Here is an 18152-nt window from a genome sequence, read left to right on the forward strand (position 1 = left end):
TAGTTTCTTCATCTAAACAACAGACATAATAATTTGTGCTGAGCCTTTCTCATATAAATTCATGGAATCAAATACATATGAGAATGCTTTGGAAATAAATTATTCCTAATAAAGTGGTATCATCACGTTTCTCTCTTGGTGGTAAGATGATCATTATGAATAATATCTGCTTTTGTCCATATGCTTTATGAATAAATGCCATCCACACCATGTTTAGAATATTAGACTGACCAAACAATGGCTTATAAGCTGTTGTTTTGGGGACATTAGTCTGGTGGTAAAGGTTTTAAAGACAATAAAGTAAACCCCCAAAAAGATGACCGGATTTGAGGTCAGAAGACCTGAAATTGTAGTCCAGCTCTGCTACTTCCTAATTTGGGCAAGCTATTTAATTTCTCCGCACCTCAGTTTATTTGCCTGTGAGGTAGATGTTAACACCTGTTCTCCCTCTCTTGTAGGAGTATTGTGGAAATCAAATGTAATATATATGAAAGTTTTTTGTGAACCATGAAAAAATCCATTTCTACTGAAATCTGATGAGGTCCAGAGATAGAAGCCATGACTGATTCATTTTATAACTTTAGTGACTAATAGGCATCTTGTTACACAGCAGTTCAGTAGATTCTTGTAGAAGTGAATTTTGACTCTGACTTGGTATTTGAGTTCTTCTCTCTCTTTCCAGACAAACTTAGCTCCAGATCCAATCACAAAATCTACCATTGAAATGGCACTTTGCTTCAGGAACTTTGTGCTTTCTTCAAAGCTTTCTTTACCTCTCTCTCTTTCCTTTCCCCTGCTTTCCCCTGCCATTCTCACACTTCAGGGCCAAGCTGAAGTGTGGACCCTTTACCCAGTGGCAGTCTCAAAATATCCTAATTTTGACCACATCATTGAAAATGTCTGCTGAGACCTTCTTATTGCATTGTAAATGTGTAATGAATTAATACTAAAAAGGCAGGCAGAAGATGGGCCTAATTTCCAAAGGTGGATTCCATTTCTTTAATTCAATTTTAAATGACTTTCTATTAAATATTATCACCAAAGTTATTTCTTACATATAGAGAGATTTTTGCAACTTTAATCCCTATATTAGAGATATGATTTTCCCAGCATCACTTATTGAAGAGACTCTTTTCTTCATTGTCTTGCCTCCTTTGTTGTTGATTAATTGGCCATAGGTGTGTGCACTTATTTCTGGGCTTTCTATCCTATCCAACTGATCTGTATGTCTGTTTTTGTACAGTACCATAATATTTTCATGATTGTAGCTTTGTAGTATAGTCTGAAGTCAGGAAGCTTGATTCCTCTAGCTACATTTTTCTTTCTTAGGATTGCTTTGGTTATTTGGGGTCTTTTGTGTTTCCATACAAGTTTAAAAATCTTTTGTTCTAGTTCAGTGAAAAATTCCATTGGTAATTTAATAGGGATTTCACTGAATCTGTAGATTGCCTTGGATAGTATAGTCATTTTGATTACATTGATTCTTCCAGTCCAAGAATATGGCATATTTTCCCATTTGTTTGTGTCATCTTTGATTTCTTTCGGCAACATCTTATAATTTTCAGAATACAAGTCTTCTGCCTCCTTAGGTTGGTTTATTCATAGGTATTTTATTCTTTTTGATATGATGGTAAATGAATACAAAAACAAGACCCATATATATGCTATCTATAAGAGACCCACTTCAGATCTAAGGACACATACAGACTGAAGGTTAGGGAATGGAAGAAAATATTCCATGCAAATGGAAATGAAAAGAAAGCTGGAGTAGCAACATTCATATCCTACAAAACTGACTTTAAAATAAAGAATGTTACAAGAGATAAAGGATACTACCTAATGATCAAGGCATCTCTTCAAGAAGAATATATAACAATTTTAAACATATATGCACCCAACACAGGAGCACCACATTATATAAGGCAACTGCTACCAGCCATAAAAGGAGAAATTGACAGTAATGCAATAATATTGGGGTCCTTTGCATCTATGGACAGATGGATCCAACAGAAAATCAATAAAAAAACACAGGGCTTAAAGGACACATTAGACAAGGTAGACTTATTTGATATTTATGGAACACTCCATCTGAAAGCAGCAGAATACACATTCTTCTCAAGTGCACATGGAACATTCTCCAGGATAGATCACATTTTGGGCCATCAATCAAACCTCAGTAAATTTAAGAAAATTGAAATCATATCAAGCATTTTTTCCAACCACAATTCTATGAGACTAGAAATCAACAAGAGAAAAACTGCAAATAATACAAACACATTGAGGCTAAACAATATGCTAGTAAACAACCAATGGATCACTGAAGAAATCAAAGAGGAAATTAAAAAAATACCTAGAGACAAATGATAAAAAGATACACTGATCCAAGATCTATGGGACACAGCAAAAGCAATTCTGAGAGGGAAGTTTATAGCAATATAATCTCACCTCAGGAAACAAGAAAAATCCCGAATAAACAATCCCTCATCATCATTTTTTAGCCTCTTTATGTTTGGCTTTTTACTAGGGCTCCCTCTTTTTGCTTTGTCCTAGATTGCCAACTTCCTATGGGATGGAGTATTCAGATATGATCTTGTACACTCTAAGACATTACTTCTCAACTCTTACCTTAGTCCCCTCTATTGAAATTTATAGGCAAATCTACACTATACTATAACTCAGATATTCAGAATATTTTTTATCTCAACTGGGTCTCTGTGACCCAGGTTTTTATTTTCTGAGAGTTGAGATAAGATAATGTGCTGAGGATAAGAAATCAGTATTCTAACTTGAAGGCATAGTTGGATTTCTACTCTATATATCACCTTCTATGAAGTTTGGTTGTACAATTACTCTGGGTTTGCTAGTAGAGCCTTACAAAAGCATTATGGCTTTGGAGCTGGACCCATTTGAGTTCCAAAACTATGCATGTGCTGGATCCTATGGTATTTCTAACTCCTGGGCATCTATCTGGAGAAAACCATAATTCAAAAAGATACACGTGCCCCAGTGTTCATTGTAGGACTATTTACAATAGTCAAGACATGGAAGCAACCTAAATGCTCATTGACAAAGGAATGGATCAAGAAGTTGTGGTGCATATATACCATGGAATATTATGCACACATAAAAAGAATGAAATAATGCCATTTGCAGCAAAATGAACAGACCTAGAAATTGTGCTAAGAAAAGTAAGTCAGACAAAGACAAGTATCATGTGAGATCACTTATGTAGAATCTAAAAAACTGATACAAATGAAGTTATTTACAAAATAGAAAAAGACTCACAGACTTTGAAAACAATCATATGGTTACCAAAGGGGAAGATTTGGGGGGAAATGATGAATTGGGGATTTGGGATTGACACATGCACATTACTGTATATGAAATGAATGGTCCATGGGGACCTGCTGTATAGCACAGAGAAATCTATTGTGATACCTATATGGGAATTGATATGTGTATATGTTTGAGTCACTTTGCTGTACAGCAGAAATTAACATAACATTGTAAATCACCTATACTTAAATAAAATTTAAAAAAAATGTCACATTTGCAAATTACTCAATATCTCTGAGTTTCAGTTTCTTTATATTCAAACTACGAATGATGAAGGCTATTTCTCACTGTTGTAAGGATTAATGAAATATAAAATGCATCACATACTCAAGTGCTCTTTACATAGTAGTATTCTGCATTATAAGAAGAGCCTAAGAAAAGTGTAGGTTCAGATTCTGAAGTATGTTGACAGCTCAAAGATAATTCTACCATATAGACTTCTTTTCTTTCAAAACTTCAAAACCAATGTACCATGACATGTTGATATGCTATGAATGGAGAACAAATGCCTTGAGTTATCAATATTTTCTGATCCCAGACAACTAAGGAGGTCCTAGGGGTGGCTGAAGTTCCTTGGGTGATTATCAATATTCACAACAGCCTCATTAATTTACTTTATTGCACCATACAAATATTTTCAGTTACTATATGTGTTATAATACAAAATAGGGAGTTCCCGTCATGGCGCAGTGGTTAACGAACCCGACTAGGAACCATGAGGTTGTGGGTTTGGTCCCTGCCCTTGCTCGGTGGGTTGACGATCCGGCATTGTGGTGAGCTGTGGTGTAGGTTGCAGACGCGGCTCGGATCCACCATTGCTGTGGCTCTGGCGTAGGCTGGTGACTGCAGCTCCGATTCAATCCCTAGCCTGGGAACCTCCATATGCCACAAGAGCAGCCCAAGAAAATGGCAAAAAAAAGACAAAAAAAAAAATACAAAATAGTTTGGAAAGTAATATTCTATTTTTCTTTAGATTCAACAATGCTATATGTGAGATGAATGACATAACTAGTAAATGTCATGGGAAAATGAATGCTAAAGGACAGAAAGCTTATCAGTAAGTTGGGGAATATTGAACTAATTCTTAACGAACAAGGAAGATTCAGCACACTAGAAAGTAGAAGAAAAGAACTGAAGCAGAAAAAATTTAAGTGAGGAGGAGAGAGGATACAGATGGTGGAATAGAAGGACTGGAGCTCAACTTCTCTCCTAAAAACAACAAAATTCACAACTAAAAGCTGAGCACTCTTCACCAAAATGGACTGGAAACCTTAAAAAAGATACCCTACTCAGAAGAAAAAGAGGAGGCCACATCAAGAGGTAGGGGGGCGATTTCACGATATAAACAACCCCATACCTCCCGGGTGGGAAGCTCCACAGACTGAAAACTAACTGGTTCACAGAGAGAGACTCACTTACTGATGTGAGAGTTCTGAGCCCCACATCAAACCCTCATGTGTGGGGATCTGGCACTGGGAGAAAGAGCCCCTGGATCATCTGGCATTGAAGGCCAGTGGGGCTTGTGTGCAGAAGCTCCACAGGACTGGGGGAAATGGAGACCCCCATTCTTAAAAGGTGCACACATTCTTTCACATGCACTGGATCCCAGGGCAGAGCAAGGTCTCCATAGGAATCTGGGTCAAACCTGACTGCAGTTCTTGGAGGACATCCTGGGAAAACAGGGGTGAATGTGGCTTATTGTGGGGGACGGACATTGAAAGCAAAGCTCTGGGAATATTCAGCAGCTGCCTTTCTCTGGAGGTGGCCATTTTGGGAAAATCTGGCCTCATCCATCAGGCAGTGCTGAGAAGCCCCAGAGCAAACAACAATCCAGGTGGGATCATAGTCCTACCCCTCAGTAAACAGGCTACCTAAAGACCCCTCACGCACACAGCTGCCTCTAATCCCATCCAGAGACTAAGCCCCACCCACCAGAGGGATTAGAATCAGCTCCACCTATCAGTGGGCAGGCCTCAGCCCCTTGCATCAGGAAGCATACAGCAAGCACCCATACAGACTTCAGCCACAATGGGGGAGACACCAGAAGTAAGAGAGGATACAACCCTATTATCTGTAAAAAGGTCACCACACCTAAAACCTATAAACATGAAAAGACAGAAAACTCTAAAACTCATATGAGGGAGGAAGGAAAAACCCCAGAAAATCAGCTAAGCAATGAGGAGATTCTCAGCCTCCAGGAAAAAGACTTTAGACTGTTGATGCTGAAGATGATGCAAGACATTGGGAATAAACTGGAGGCAAAGATGGATAACTTACAGGAAACACTGACCAAAGAGATACAAGATGTAAAACTTAAACAAGAAGAGATGCAAAATACAATAACTGAAATAAAAAATTCACTAGAAGCAGTCAACAGCAGAATACAGGAGGCAGAAGACTGAATAAGCAAGGTGGAGGACAGATTAATGGAAATTACGGATGCAGAACAGAAAAGAGAAAAAAGATTGAAAACAAATGAAGAGAGTCTCAGGGAACTCTGGGACAACATGAAATGCACCATCATCCGTATTATAGGGGTGCCAGAAGGAGAAGAGAGAGAGAAGGAGACAGAAAAAAATATTCCAAGAGATAATAGCCGAAAACTTTCCTCACATGGGAAAGGAACCACTCCCTCAAATCCAGGAAGCACAACGAGTACCATATAAAATAAACCCAAGGAGGAATACACCAAGACACATATTAATCAAACTAACCAAAATTAAAGACAAAGAGAAAATCTTGAAAGCAGCTAGGGAAAAGAAACAAGTAACATACAAGGGAACCCCAGTAAGGTTATCAGCAGAAACTCTGCAGACCAGAAGGGAATGGCATGATATACTTAACGTGATGAAAGGATAAAACCTCCAACCAAGATTACTCTACCCAGCAAGGCTCTCATTCAGATTTGAAGGAGAAATCGAAACCTTCACAGATAAGCAAAAGCTGAGAGAATTCAGCAACACTAAACCAGCCTTACATCAAATACTAAAGGAACTTCTCTAGGCAGAAAAGAAAACACAGCAACAGGAAACAAAAATTCCACAAATGACAAGGCTTACCAGTAAATGTATATATACAGTAAAGATACGAAATCATCCATGCACAATTATACCACCCAAATCTGAAATCGTGAGAAGAGGTGGGTACAAATGCAGGACACTGGAGATGAACTTGCAATTAAGAGAACAACAACTTAAAACAATCTCATATACATATAGACTCATATCAAAACTTCGGAGTAAGTGCAAACCAAAAATCTACAATTGATACACATACAAGGAATCTCTGGAGAAGAAATATATCTCATAGTAAATAAGTGCATAATCCACCATGAAGGGGGTCATTTGACATCATTCTTGGAATGCTGAAGTCTCCTTAGATCTGATTCTGATTTCCTCTCCATCAAAGAATTTATGATAATTATAATTAAATAATGCAACTGTACAATTAAATAATACAGTTCTACAATTGTATTATTAATAACCACTTCTATCCATAGTACAATGTAAAGTCTATAATGTCTTGTTTATCACATCACCTAGAATGGTGTAATGCCTATATTGAAGAATCAATAAGATGTAACAAATTGTGAGGACATATTTATATAGTTACACTGTTTTTTAAAAAATTTATGCATTTTATATTTTACTTATTTTCAGCAGGTGTATTACTTTTGTTATTCTTACCAGTAAAGTTATTCTTTTTATTATGCTATATAAAATTTTTAATGGTATTTCTTTGAGACCTTTGTCATAAGTCAAGATAGAATATGATTGGATCTATATTTGCTTATTCTGTTGTATTGATCTAATTTTATTTCTTCATGTTAATCTGACTGACATTCTTTATGCCATTTCCATGCTATTTAATTTACTGCAGTTTTTTTTTTGTTTGTTTGTTTGTTTGTTTTTGTCTTTTTGCTATTTCTTGGGCTGCTCTCGCGGCATATGGAGGTTCCCAGGCTAGGGGTTGAATCGGAGCTGTAGCCACTGGCCTACACCAGAGCCACAGCAACGTGGGATCCGAGCTGCGTCTGCAACCTACACCACATTTCACGGCAATGCCGGATCGTTAACCCACTGAGCAAGGGCAGGGACCAAACCCGCAACCTCATGGTTCCTAGTCGGGTTCGTTAACCACTGCGCCATGACGGGAACTCCTCCTACTGCAGTTTTTAAGTGAGTCTTAAAATCTGTAATTTTACTGGCTCTTCTAAATTATTTGCATTTCCATAAAATTTTGTGATTAGACTGTAAAAAAAAAAAATTTAAGTGAGGAACAGATACATCTAGTGGCTGTGCTAGTCAGGGCACTTAACACTAGCACACTTTCTCAAAAGCTGTTTGTAGGGTCACTGTCTCTGTCCACTTCATCAAAACAGTCTGGTTAATTGACACTTGCAGTCTTCTGTGATATATTCTTTTGGGATATTCCCAAATCTAAGCCATGAAACCAAGTAACCTCTAAATCATCAAAGAAATTCAATTAAACTCAACTTATACATTAGTGATTGATGCATTGGTTGTATAAAATTATTTGGAAAGTTACTCCTCTGTACAAAAGATATTTTATATAGTAGAACATCCTGTTTCTCAACTATAATTATCTCTTTAGGATGATTTAAATCATATATTTGAATAGGTGAGAAGGCCATAGAGCAAATGATTTAAATAGTTTTTGAATATTTGAGATTTACAAATGAAGATGGAGCATGGAGAATGACTATATATCCTTTTTTCTAGGAGGAACCTAAGTCTTATAGAATTCCAGCGAGATACAGAAAGGAACTAAAATCTTTTGAGCACCTGCAATACTTTGGGAAATATGCCAGGTATTTTATATACATTTTCCCTTTTAAGTCTCCTAAGAACCTGCAGAGTTAGCATCAGTAGTCCCAGTTTGTGGATGAGGAAATTAAAGCTCAGAGAGATTAGATCTGTTGTCTAAGGCAAATACTCAGTCAATGATTTATAAGATCCCAAAATTTGCAAACCGACATTCCATGCGGTAAAAAAAGATCTGAGTCTTCAGCATGGTTAAGACATTTTGTGCAAATATATGAAACTAACTTTTCCATAATGCAATAGCCATTTTCTGACCTAGCTCACCCTCTTTGTGTTATTCGGACACTTCCACACTGTTCTAATTAATTGGCATTGCATGAGTCTGTCCCTTGGGGATTTGCATCACCTTAGATAGACTGTATGCAAAGTACCTCTCAGCATAGAAAGATCAACTTATAAATGTTTCTATGACAACCATGGACTCCCAAATCCTGCTTAGCCCCTCCTTTAAATGTGCATCTGAAAGCCAGCAAAGTAGATGCTTTTTAAAATTTTACTTTAAAGCAAAGTCCACTTACCAATAGTCAGCCACTATTTTTTAAGTATGATTAGTTATGCAAACACTGCTGATGATTGCCAATCTAAATCAAGCAGCTTTGAATTGTCCCCTTTACTCAACATGTAGCTCCCCCTGTCAATAGATTTTTATTTCACTTATTCTCTCCTGGAGGGGCAGTTGAAAAAACATACAATTAAATCATGTATTTCAAACAAAATCATATTCTCACTAAGACTTGCCATATCTTTGTTCTAACAACCCGTGTATTTTGTGTGGTATTAATGCTGCATAACATAACTGAGCATATTTCTTTTGCATTCAAAAAGTTTTTGGAAAAGAAAACAAAATATTTTTAAACAGTCTTTTCCCTCTTATTACTTGACAAATAACATGTAATGCTTATCTAGTGGGAGATTCATGGAGGAGTTGCATTCAAAGTTGTAAATTAAAAAAGAGAGCCAACAAAGCCAACTTGAAAATTTCTTGTTCTCACAATGATTTAAAATGCTTATATATATATATATATATATATATTTTTTTTTTTTTTTAAAAATGCATTGATGATGTTTGTCTGAACATGATGTTGGGATAAATTTTCTCACATATTGTGCAGCAATGGGAAAAAGTGTTGGCAATGAGGATTATCTAGGAAAATCTCATAACTAGGGTTGGTCTCTTCCAAGTGGAGAAGAAAGGAGAGATGTGCATAAGCTCTGAAGAAACTTCCTGGAAGAATTATTCAGAGACACATGCAGGTGATTTGTAGGTAAGCTTCCATGTACCCATTAAATATCACCTCCTGTGGTCTCAGCTCTGTGCTGCATGCTGTGGGATATTAAAAAAGCAGTGTTAAGGAATGATGTTGTCTTTGAGAGACTTAGAGTCCCCTTGAGAATGCCAGGTGGGCACACCTAAACGCATCAGGAACGATGGCTAAATGAGAGTGGGTAATTGTGAATGATGCTGCAGTGTCCTACTAATGAAGCTCTTTTAAGGAGAGAAAGTAATTTTCTGTTTTTACAACTGAACCTAATTTCTTTCATCCAATGGCAGAAACCTCGAAAATTTACATTTATCCTACATTTTCTCAGTTACTTGGGGCCTATCTCTGTCATTTTATTTATTATTTTTACTTTTGGTCATCCTACAGCACATAGAAGTTCCTGGGCCGGGAAGCAAACCCATGCCACAGCAGCAATCTGAGCCACAGCAGTGGTAATCCTGGATCCTTAATCTGCTGAGCCACAAGGAACTCCTCTGCCATTTTAGAATTTTCCCTCCTCCTTCTCCCCCTCCTCTTCTCCTTAATTGGTGTAAGTAAAAGGAGCCTTTTGTAAAATCATGACACTGAAAGAATACAGGGGAAAGAGTCTGATATGTGTCAGCTTCAGTGCAGAGCTGGCATTTGCTAGGATGCACTGTCTTGTTTGTTCTTGGGTACTTTTTCCCCTCCATGCTTTCTTTAGCCGGGATGGCCAGAGTATGTTTGGCTTCCCGTCATGTGATTTTTATGCCTTAATGCTTATTTCCACTGACAACTATTTTCAGAGTGAATTCTCTTTGTCCCTCTCTGTTTCTCTCTCTGTTTCTCTCTTATCCATGAAAGTGATGGTCCCAAACTCGAACTAGAAAAAATGGACAAAAAATATAACTGTTTTCAGACATTGGATAACAGGCAGTGAACTTAGGGTCCCCGAGAAAAGAAATACACAAAGATGAACTTTACTATGCCCCAGCTTCTGCCCAGAGGTAATTTTCAAATGTTAGCTGGGGGAACCCAAGCAGAGCACAGTGGTCTTGTTGAATTGAGGACACAGATGTTTGGAGTTTCGGGACTAGGTGAATAGAATTTTCAGGGCAGAATACTGGGGAGAAGTGAACTTAGCAAAGAAAGGGTTCCAAAAATCTGTATAGGAGTCCTCTTGAGTTGTTGATTGAATACCTGTCATGAATGTATTGGGTGAAACTCCACAAGTATGACTGTAAGACAACTTCTAGGTGAAGAAAAATTTCCTGAGAGTTGTAAGGACTGGGAATCATTTGACTTTCACACTCAGAATAGAAAGAACATATTAAATATATGGGACAATTATTAGAAACCCTAGAAGTTATATCTTAGTAGTGGTACCAAATTCTACCTATAGGTAAGTCTGCCATAAATTATTCCTAAAGTAGCTTGAAAACAATACTCAGAAGGAACAAATTATTGAGGAGAGTAATCGCTTACTGCAACAAAGTTCAAAACTCTCTCTTAGACTACACCAAAATTTAGCACTCAACCATGTAAAATTCACAATGTCTGGCATCCAATTGAAAAGTGTGAGACATGAAGAAGCAAGAAATTATGAGCCATAACCAGGAGAAAAAATAAGACAATAGAAATAGGCCCATAAATAGCACAGAGGTGAAACAAGTTGTAGACAGGGATCTTAAAGGAACTTTTATAAATATGCTCAAACTTTTAAAGAAACATGAACATAAAGAGGAAAGACATGGGAGAAGTGTTTCTAAAACAAATGGAGGAGTTCCCGTCGTGGCTCAGTAGTTAATGAACCTGACTAGGAACCATGAGGTTGCAGGTTTGATCCCTGGCCTTGCTCAGTGGGTTAAGGACCATGTGCTGCTGTGAGCTGTGGTGTAGGTCGCAGACGTGGCTCGGATCCTGCATTGCTGTGGCTGGCAGCTATATCTCTGATTATACCCCTAGCCTGGGAACCTCCATATGCCACAGAAAAGGTGGAAAGACAAAAACAAACAAACAAACAAACAAACAAACAAAAAACAAATAAAACAAATGGAGAATTTAAAGGGGGAAAATAAGATATCTGAAATAAAATTTTTACTGACTGATCTTAAAACATATTAGACACTTCAGGAAAAAAAGATCAGTGGACTTGAAACACAGCCACAGAAGTTTCAAAATGAAGAACATGAGGAAAAGAATAAATACAAACAAAGTCTAAGTCACCTGAGAATAATGTCAAGCTCTCTAACACACATACCCTGTAACTGGAGCCCCAGAATCTAAATTTTTCTGTAAATCTAAAATTGTTCCAAAAATAAAGTCTTTTTTAAGGAATTAAAAGTATGAAATAAGATATTCCATGATACCACTAATTATGAGAAAGTCGGATGGGCTATGTTAAGACCAGACCCAGTGCATTTCTGGGCAATGACTATGGTCAGGGATAAAGAGTGATGTTTTATACTAATAAAAAGATGAATTCATTGTAAAGACGTAAGCAATATAAATGTGTATGTATCTCATAGAAGATATTCAAAATACACAAAGCAAAAATTAGCATAAAGAGATGGAGAAAAAAAGAGAATAGAGAAATGGAAGAAATAGAAAGAAATAGAGAAAGGAGAAATTGATGAATGTAGTTGGAAATTTCAACATCCCTCTTTCACTAATGGATACGAGAGTAGTCAGAAAATCAATAGGGACATAGAAGAAACTATCAACTGACTTGACCTACTTGATATTTATAAAACTTGCCATTGATGTGCTGAAGAATACGAATTCTTTTATTTGCCAATGTAGACCATATTTTGTACCTTAAAACAAGTCTCGGTTCTTTGGTCCATAGTGGAATTGACTTAGAAATCAGCAATAGAAAAAATATCTGGAAAAATTCCCACATATCTGGAGATTAAATAAAAAGCTTCTAAATAACCCAGGGGTCAAAGAAGAAATCACAAGGGAAATTAAAAATATTAAACTGAAATGGAATTTAAAAAATTAAAATTGTGGGATGTGGTGTTTTAATCTCCTTGGCTGCTGTAACAAAATACTATAACCTGTGTGGCTTAAACAGCAGGGAATTATGTGTCACAGTTCTGGAGGCTGGGAAGTCCCAGGATCAAGGTGCCAGCCCTTCACTTCCTGGAGAGAATTTGCTTCCTGGCTTGAAAAAGGCCAAATTCTCACTATGTCCTCACATGACCTTTCTGTGGACTGGGCAGGAAGGAAGAGAGAGATTTTGTTCTTCCTTTTCTGAAAAAAACCACTAATTCCCTCATGAAGGCCTAATCCTCATGACCTAATCTAATCCTAATTATCTTCCAAAGGTCTCATCTTGAAATACCATTATATTGGGGGTTAGATCGTCAATATATGAATTTGGGGGCACATAAACCCTCAGTCCATTAAGCAGCCAGAACACTGCTTAGTTCTAAAAAACGACAAAACTCTACAGAACGTTGTTTTCATTCTCCCATACTAGAACTCTGTTCTCATTAAATAATAATTTCCCATTTGCCCTCCCTTAGTTCTTGGTAACCACTGTTCTATTTTCAAGTGTAACTGTACAATATTTGTCCTGTCGTATCTGGTTTATTTCACTTAGCATACTGTCTCCAAGGTTCATTTGTGGTATATCAGAATCCCATTCCTTTTTAAGGCTGAATAATATTTCATTGCATATACACACTACATTTTGTTTATCTGTGCATCTATCAGTGGACATTTTGGGTTATGTTCACTTTTTGGCTATTGTAAATAATGCTACTGTGAACATTTCTGTATAATTATTTCTTTGAGTCTCTGATTTCAGTTCTTTAGGGTATACATCCAAAAGTGGAGTTGCTAGATCATGTGTTTCGTCTGTTTAATTTTTTTAAATTGTTATTTCTCCAATACAATTTTTTTTCTACTGTACAGCATGGTGACCCAGTTACACACACATGTACACATTTTTTTCCTCCCATTATCATGCTCCATTATAAGTGACTAGACATAGTCCTCAGTGCTACACAGCAGGATCTCATTGCTAATCCACTCCAAAAGCAATAGTTTGCATCTATTAACCCTAAGCTCCCAATCCATCCCACTCCCTCCCCCTCCCCCTTGGCAAGTATATTCTCCAAGTCCATGCTTTTCTTTTCTGTGGAAAGGTTCATTTGTGCCATATATTAGATTCCAGATGTAAGTGATATCAGTTGGTATTTGTCTTTCTCTTTCTGACTTACTTCAGTCATGAGAGTCTGAGTATGAGACTCAGTATGAGAGTCTCTAGTTCCATCCATGTTGCTGCAAATGGCATTATTCTTTTTTATGGCTGAGTATATTCCATTGTGTGTATATACCACATCTTCCTAATACAGTCATCTGTCAATGGACATTTAGGTTGTTTCAATGTCTTGGCTGTTGTGAATAGTGCTGCAATGAACATGCGGGTGCATGTGTCTTTTTCAAGGAAAGTTTTGTCCGGATATATGCCCAAGAGTGGGATTGCTGGGTCATATGGTAGCTATACCTATAACTTTCTAAGTTACCTCCATACTGTTCTTCATAGTGGTTGTACCAGCTCACATTCCCACCAACAGTGCGGGAGGGCCCCCTTTTCTTCACACCCCCTCCAGCATTGGTTATTTGTGGATTTATTAATGATGGCCATTCTGACCGGCCATGAGGTGCTATCTCATGGTAGTTTTGATTTACATTTCTCTAATAATCAGGGATGTTGAGCATATTTTTATGTGCTTGTTGGCCATCTGTGTATCTTCCTTGGAGAAATGTCTATTCAGGTCTTTTGCCTATTTTTTCAGTTGGGTGGTTGGCTTTTTTGTCATGGAGTTGTATAAGTTGCTTGTATATTCTAGAGATTAAGCCCTTGTCAGTTACATCATTTGAAACTATTTTCTCCCATTCTGTAAGTTGTCTTTTTGCTTTCTTTTTTGTTTCCTTTGCTGTGCAAAAGCTTGTCAGTTTGATTAGGTCCCATTGGTTTGTTTTTACTCTTATTTCTGTGGCTTTGGGAGACTGACCTGAGAAAACGTTTGTAAAGTGGATGTCAGAGAATGTTTTGCCTATGTTCTCTTCCAGGCGTTTGATGGTGTCTTGTCTTACATTTAAGTCTTTCAGCCATTTTGAGTTTATTTTGGTGCATGGTGTGAGGGTGTGTTCTGGTTTCATTGATTTGTATGCAGCTGTCCAGGTTTCCCAATAAACCTTGCTGAAGAGACTGTCTTTTTCCTATTCTGTATTCATGCCTTCTTTGTCAAAGATTAACTGACCATAGGTGTCTGGGTTTATTTCTGGGTTCTCTATTCTGTTCCATTGGTCTGTCTGTCTGTTTTGGCAGGCAATATTACAAAGCCACAGTCATCTGTTTGATTTTTTGAGATAGTGTTTAATTCTTTGAGAAAGTACCTTCATGTTTTCCGTAGTGGCTGCGGCATTTTACATTCTCACTAGCAGTGTACCAGGGTCCCAATTTCTTGCTAACACTTGTTTTCTGTTTTTGTTTGTTTTGCTCTTTTTTTGTTTCTTTTTTATAATAGCTATACTATTGGGTGTGAAATAGTGTCTATTGGAGTTTTGATTTGCATTTCTCTAATGATTAGTGCTTTTGAGCACCATTTCATGTGCTTATTGGGCATTTGTATGTCTTCTTTTGAGAAATGTTAGATTCAAGTCTTTTGCTCATTTTTGAATTTTTAAATGTGAGATCAGAAATAATAAAGTTTTATAATCAGAGTTCCTGTTGTGTGCGTGGCGCAGCGGAAACAAATCCTACTAGAAACCCTGAAGTTGTGGGTTCAATCCCTGGCCATGCTCAGTGGGTTAAGGCTCTGGCGTTGCCCTGAGCTGTGGTGTAGGTCACAGACACGACTCATATCTGGCATTGCTATGGCTGTGGCTTAGGCCGGCATCCATAGCTCTGATTAGACCCCTAGCTTGGGAACCTCCATATGCCGCAAGTGTGGCCCTAAAAGCAAAAAAAAAAAAAAGAAAGAAAAATAAAGTTTTATAATCAGTGATCTTAAGTAACCTTAAAAAGCTAGAAAAAGAGAAAAGTAAACTCAAAATAATTATATAGAGGGAAATAAAAGAATATGTGTGAAAGTAAAAGAATCAATGAAATAAAAACTAGAAAAATGGAGAAAATTGATTAAACCTCCAATCAATTAGCAGGTCTTATTGATCCCTACCTCCTGAGTATTTCTTCAATCTATTATATTACTCTTCAAAAGTCTAAGCTCTTAGATACCATATTACAATGCCCTATGTATTAGGAAGTTATCTAACTATTGTCCAAAATTGAGAAGGATGGACCATGTTGTTTTCATCTTGGCATTTCCAGTGTCTGATGTAATACCTTGTTAATAATATATGTTCAAAGATTACTTGATTAATCAATTCATAGTGTCCCCTCAAAACTTCAAAATGGTAAGATAGTTGATTTTCTTTTTTTTTTTGGCCTTTGTTTTAGGGCCGCATCCACAGCATATGGGGGTTCCCAGGCTAGGAGTTGAATCAAAACTGTCATATAAACAACATAGAACATTGAAGGGAGGTATAGTGGAACTGGACACAGCATTTAGAATAAGAAAAATCACCTCTTAATAATGTTGCTGTATACAAATCCTTGTGGCTTTTTGGATTCTCATCTGTAAAATTGATGTAATTCAAGTAACTAATATCCTAAGACATTTGAGGTTTTCATTCACGAAAAACAATTTCATTAATTCAGATTTGATGGTTAAACTTGGTTTGGTCCAGGTAAATGCTTCTCTATTCCATGTTAGAATTGTGCAGTGACTCCATGTGTGCCTCTCCAGGTACTATCTTAAAAATTCACCCTTGGTGTTATCTTCTTTGAACTGTAATTCCAGCCTCAATCACTGGATACACGATTGTCGAGGTCAAGTACAATGACGTTCATCTTTGCCTCCCTTGAACCTTACAAGTTCCTGGCTAGAGAAGGGCATAATAAATCATTGTCGAATAGTGGAGTAGAAGAGTGGAAAGACCTCTGAGCCTAGAGAAAATAAAAATTGCTGATGCTGTATTTCTGAAAGGAGCTAACATAGGATCCAAGGCACACCAGGTCTAATTTCTCCATGTAACACTTGCCATTTGAAATGCCAAGGATGAGGTTAAAGATTTGGTTCTGTGCAGCCTTTTGCCCTGGACCTCATCAATACCAGACTCCAAATCGTTTTTAGACTATTTGGCAGATTTCTGCTCTTTTCTGTAAGCATTGGAGAGCTTTTCTCTCTGGCACAAGATTTCCATATAATGCTTTCTTCATCAACCAAAATTTGTGGAATTTGTCCTTGCTCTGAAAGTGAATACAGTGAGCAAAAAAAGAAAACAGTAATCTAACTTGACTGCAAACTAGCACAAGGTAGAAAACTGTGAAGCTGGAAGTTTCTGAAAGTCAGTTCACGGTCAAGTCACAAGACTTCATTTGTCACAACAGGTTTCTCTCTTCTCTTTCTCTCCAAACTATGTCCATCCTTTCAAGCCCCATTTCAATCCCACCCCCGTTTATGATCAGGCTATTACCTATTGCCTTCTGCATTATCTGAATTTCTGTAGCATTTATAAATGGAGCCACGAAATCTAGCACCTATTTAAAATCTGTTCCGAAAAAATAACTATGTACTGTATAACATTTTTTAGATGCTTTTACATTTGCCTCATTTGGTCTTTGCAATTATTTGGAGATGGTATTGGTGTTAGTGCAATCATTTTATAGGTCAGAGTGCCTCAGGGACTTACATGAGGTTATGTATCTAAAGGTAAGTTTTCTGGTTTCAAACTAGTTTGCTGACCTTGCTAGTTTACACATATTTATTTAACTTACCATCTCAAACCTAAGCACCGTATGTCTTCCCAACAGAGCTTGGAACACTAGGCACAAAGTAACATGTTTAATAATTGCTGTTTGTTCATTTTAGAATGTATGTTTGCACAAAATTCCCATTTGTCCTAAAACATCCTATTTCTGCTCTTTTTTAATGTTAAACATTCTTTGCTTTAGATTTTAACCTAGTTCCTCGGATACTTATTTAGTGAGACCTAGAATAATAGAAACTAGGAAAAAAAATGTGAAGAAACTTGAGATAATATAAGCCACCTGCCTTCCTCCTTTCCAGCCCAGCATTGATTCCTCCTTCTGATAACAGATCCATCTACTTTCCCAGAGAACCAGTTCCACATGGCTCTGTTGGCGATGGGCTCTTCCTTTCTCTTCACATTCCATGAGGCTGGGCACATGACTCAGGTCCTGACCAACACCCAATTCTCTGATCAAGGTTATTTGTTCAGCAGTAGGCATGCTGTTTGAGAATAGCCAGTCAGGGGCCTACCTGAGATCTATTTCTTTTTCACCAGTGCTATGGGAAAAGAGACTTTCCAGTGTTAGGATATGGAGTCCAAGATTATAAGACTCCATCACACCCATTCCATGGAGAGAGTGTACCTGAGAAAAATGGAGCCCCAATTACATCATTTCAGTCCTTTTTGTCCTAGCCACGTCTAAGCTTAACACCAAACCTGGTCGTTCAGGTTCTAGTAAGTAATTCTATTTAATACTGAAGCTAGTTCAAGGTGTATTTTTGTTGCTTAAAAATTGAAAGAGTATAGACTAACACAGCCATCACTCTATGGAAGAGAGAATACAGGGCTAGAAGTCACTTAATGAAAAACAAGTCTATAAAGTGATAATCTCTGAAAAAAA

The 18152-nt window shown here is 37.3% G+C and overlaps 1 protein-coding gene across 15 annotated transcripts in view; it reads left to right on the forward strand.

The window, feature by feature from the left end:
• LOC106504595 (uncharacterized) overlaps positions 1-18152 on the forward strand; it is a 666799-nt gene that overhangs the window by 188170 nt on the left and 460477 nt on the right. For 6 of the 15 annotated variants that reach the window (XR_014812189.1, XR_014812193.1, XR_014812200.1 and 3 more), the window contains one exon: positions 8079-8167. The exons of 2 other annotated variants lie outside the window; for them this stretch is intronic. Coding sequence is in view for 3 of the 13 variants with exons in the window: in XM_084971626.1 (XP_084827752.1) it covers positions 8079-8167 (89 nt within the window). In the remaining 10 variants the exon portion in view is untranslated. Of the gene's footprint in view, positions 1-8078; positions 8168-9345; positions 9446-18152 lie in introns of all 15 variants that reach the window. 7 more of the 15 variants (XR_014812201.1, XR_014812198.1, XR_014812190.1 and 4 more) reach the window with 2 other exon arrangements.

The sequence above is a fragment of the Sus scrofa genome, chromosome 8 (genome assembly GCF_054392235.1).
Source record: "Sus scrofa isolate SSC_HxYL_T2T_F1_AM1 chromosome 8, Sscrofa_HxYL_maternal_Yorkshire_Landrace_v2.0, whole genome shotgun sequence".
NCBI lineage: Eukaryota > Metazoa > Chordata > Mammalia > Artiodactyla > Suidae > Sus > Sus scrofa.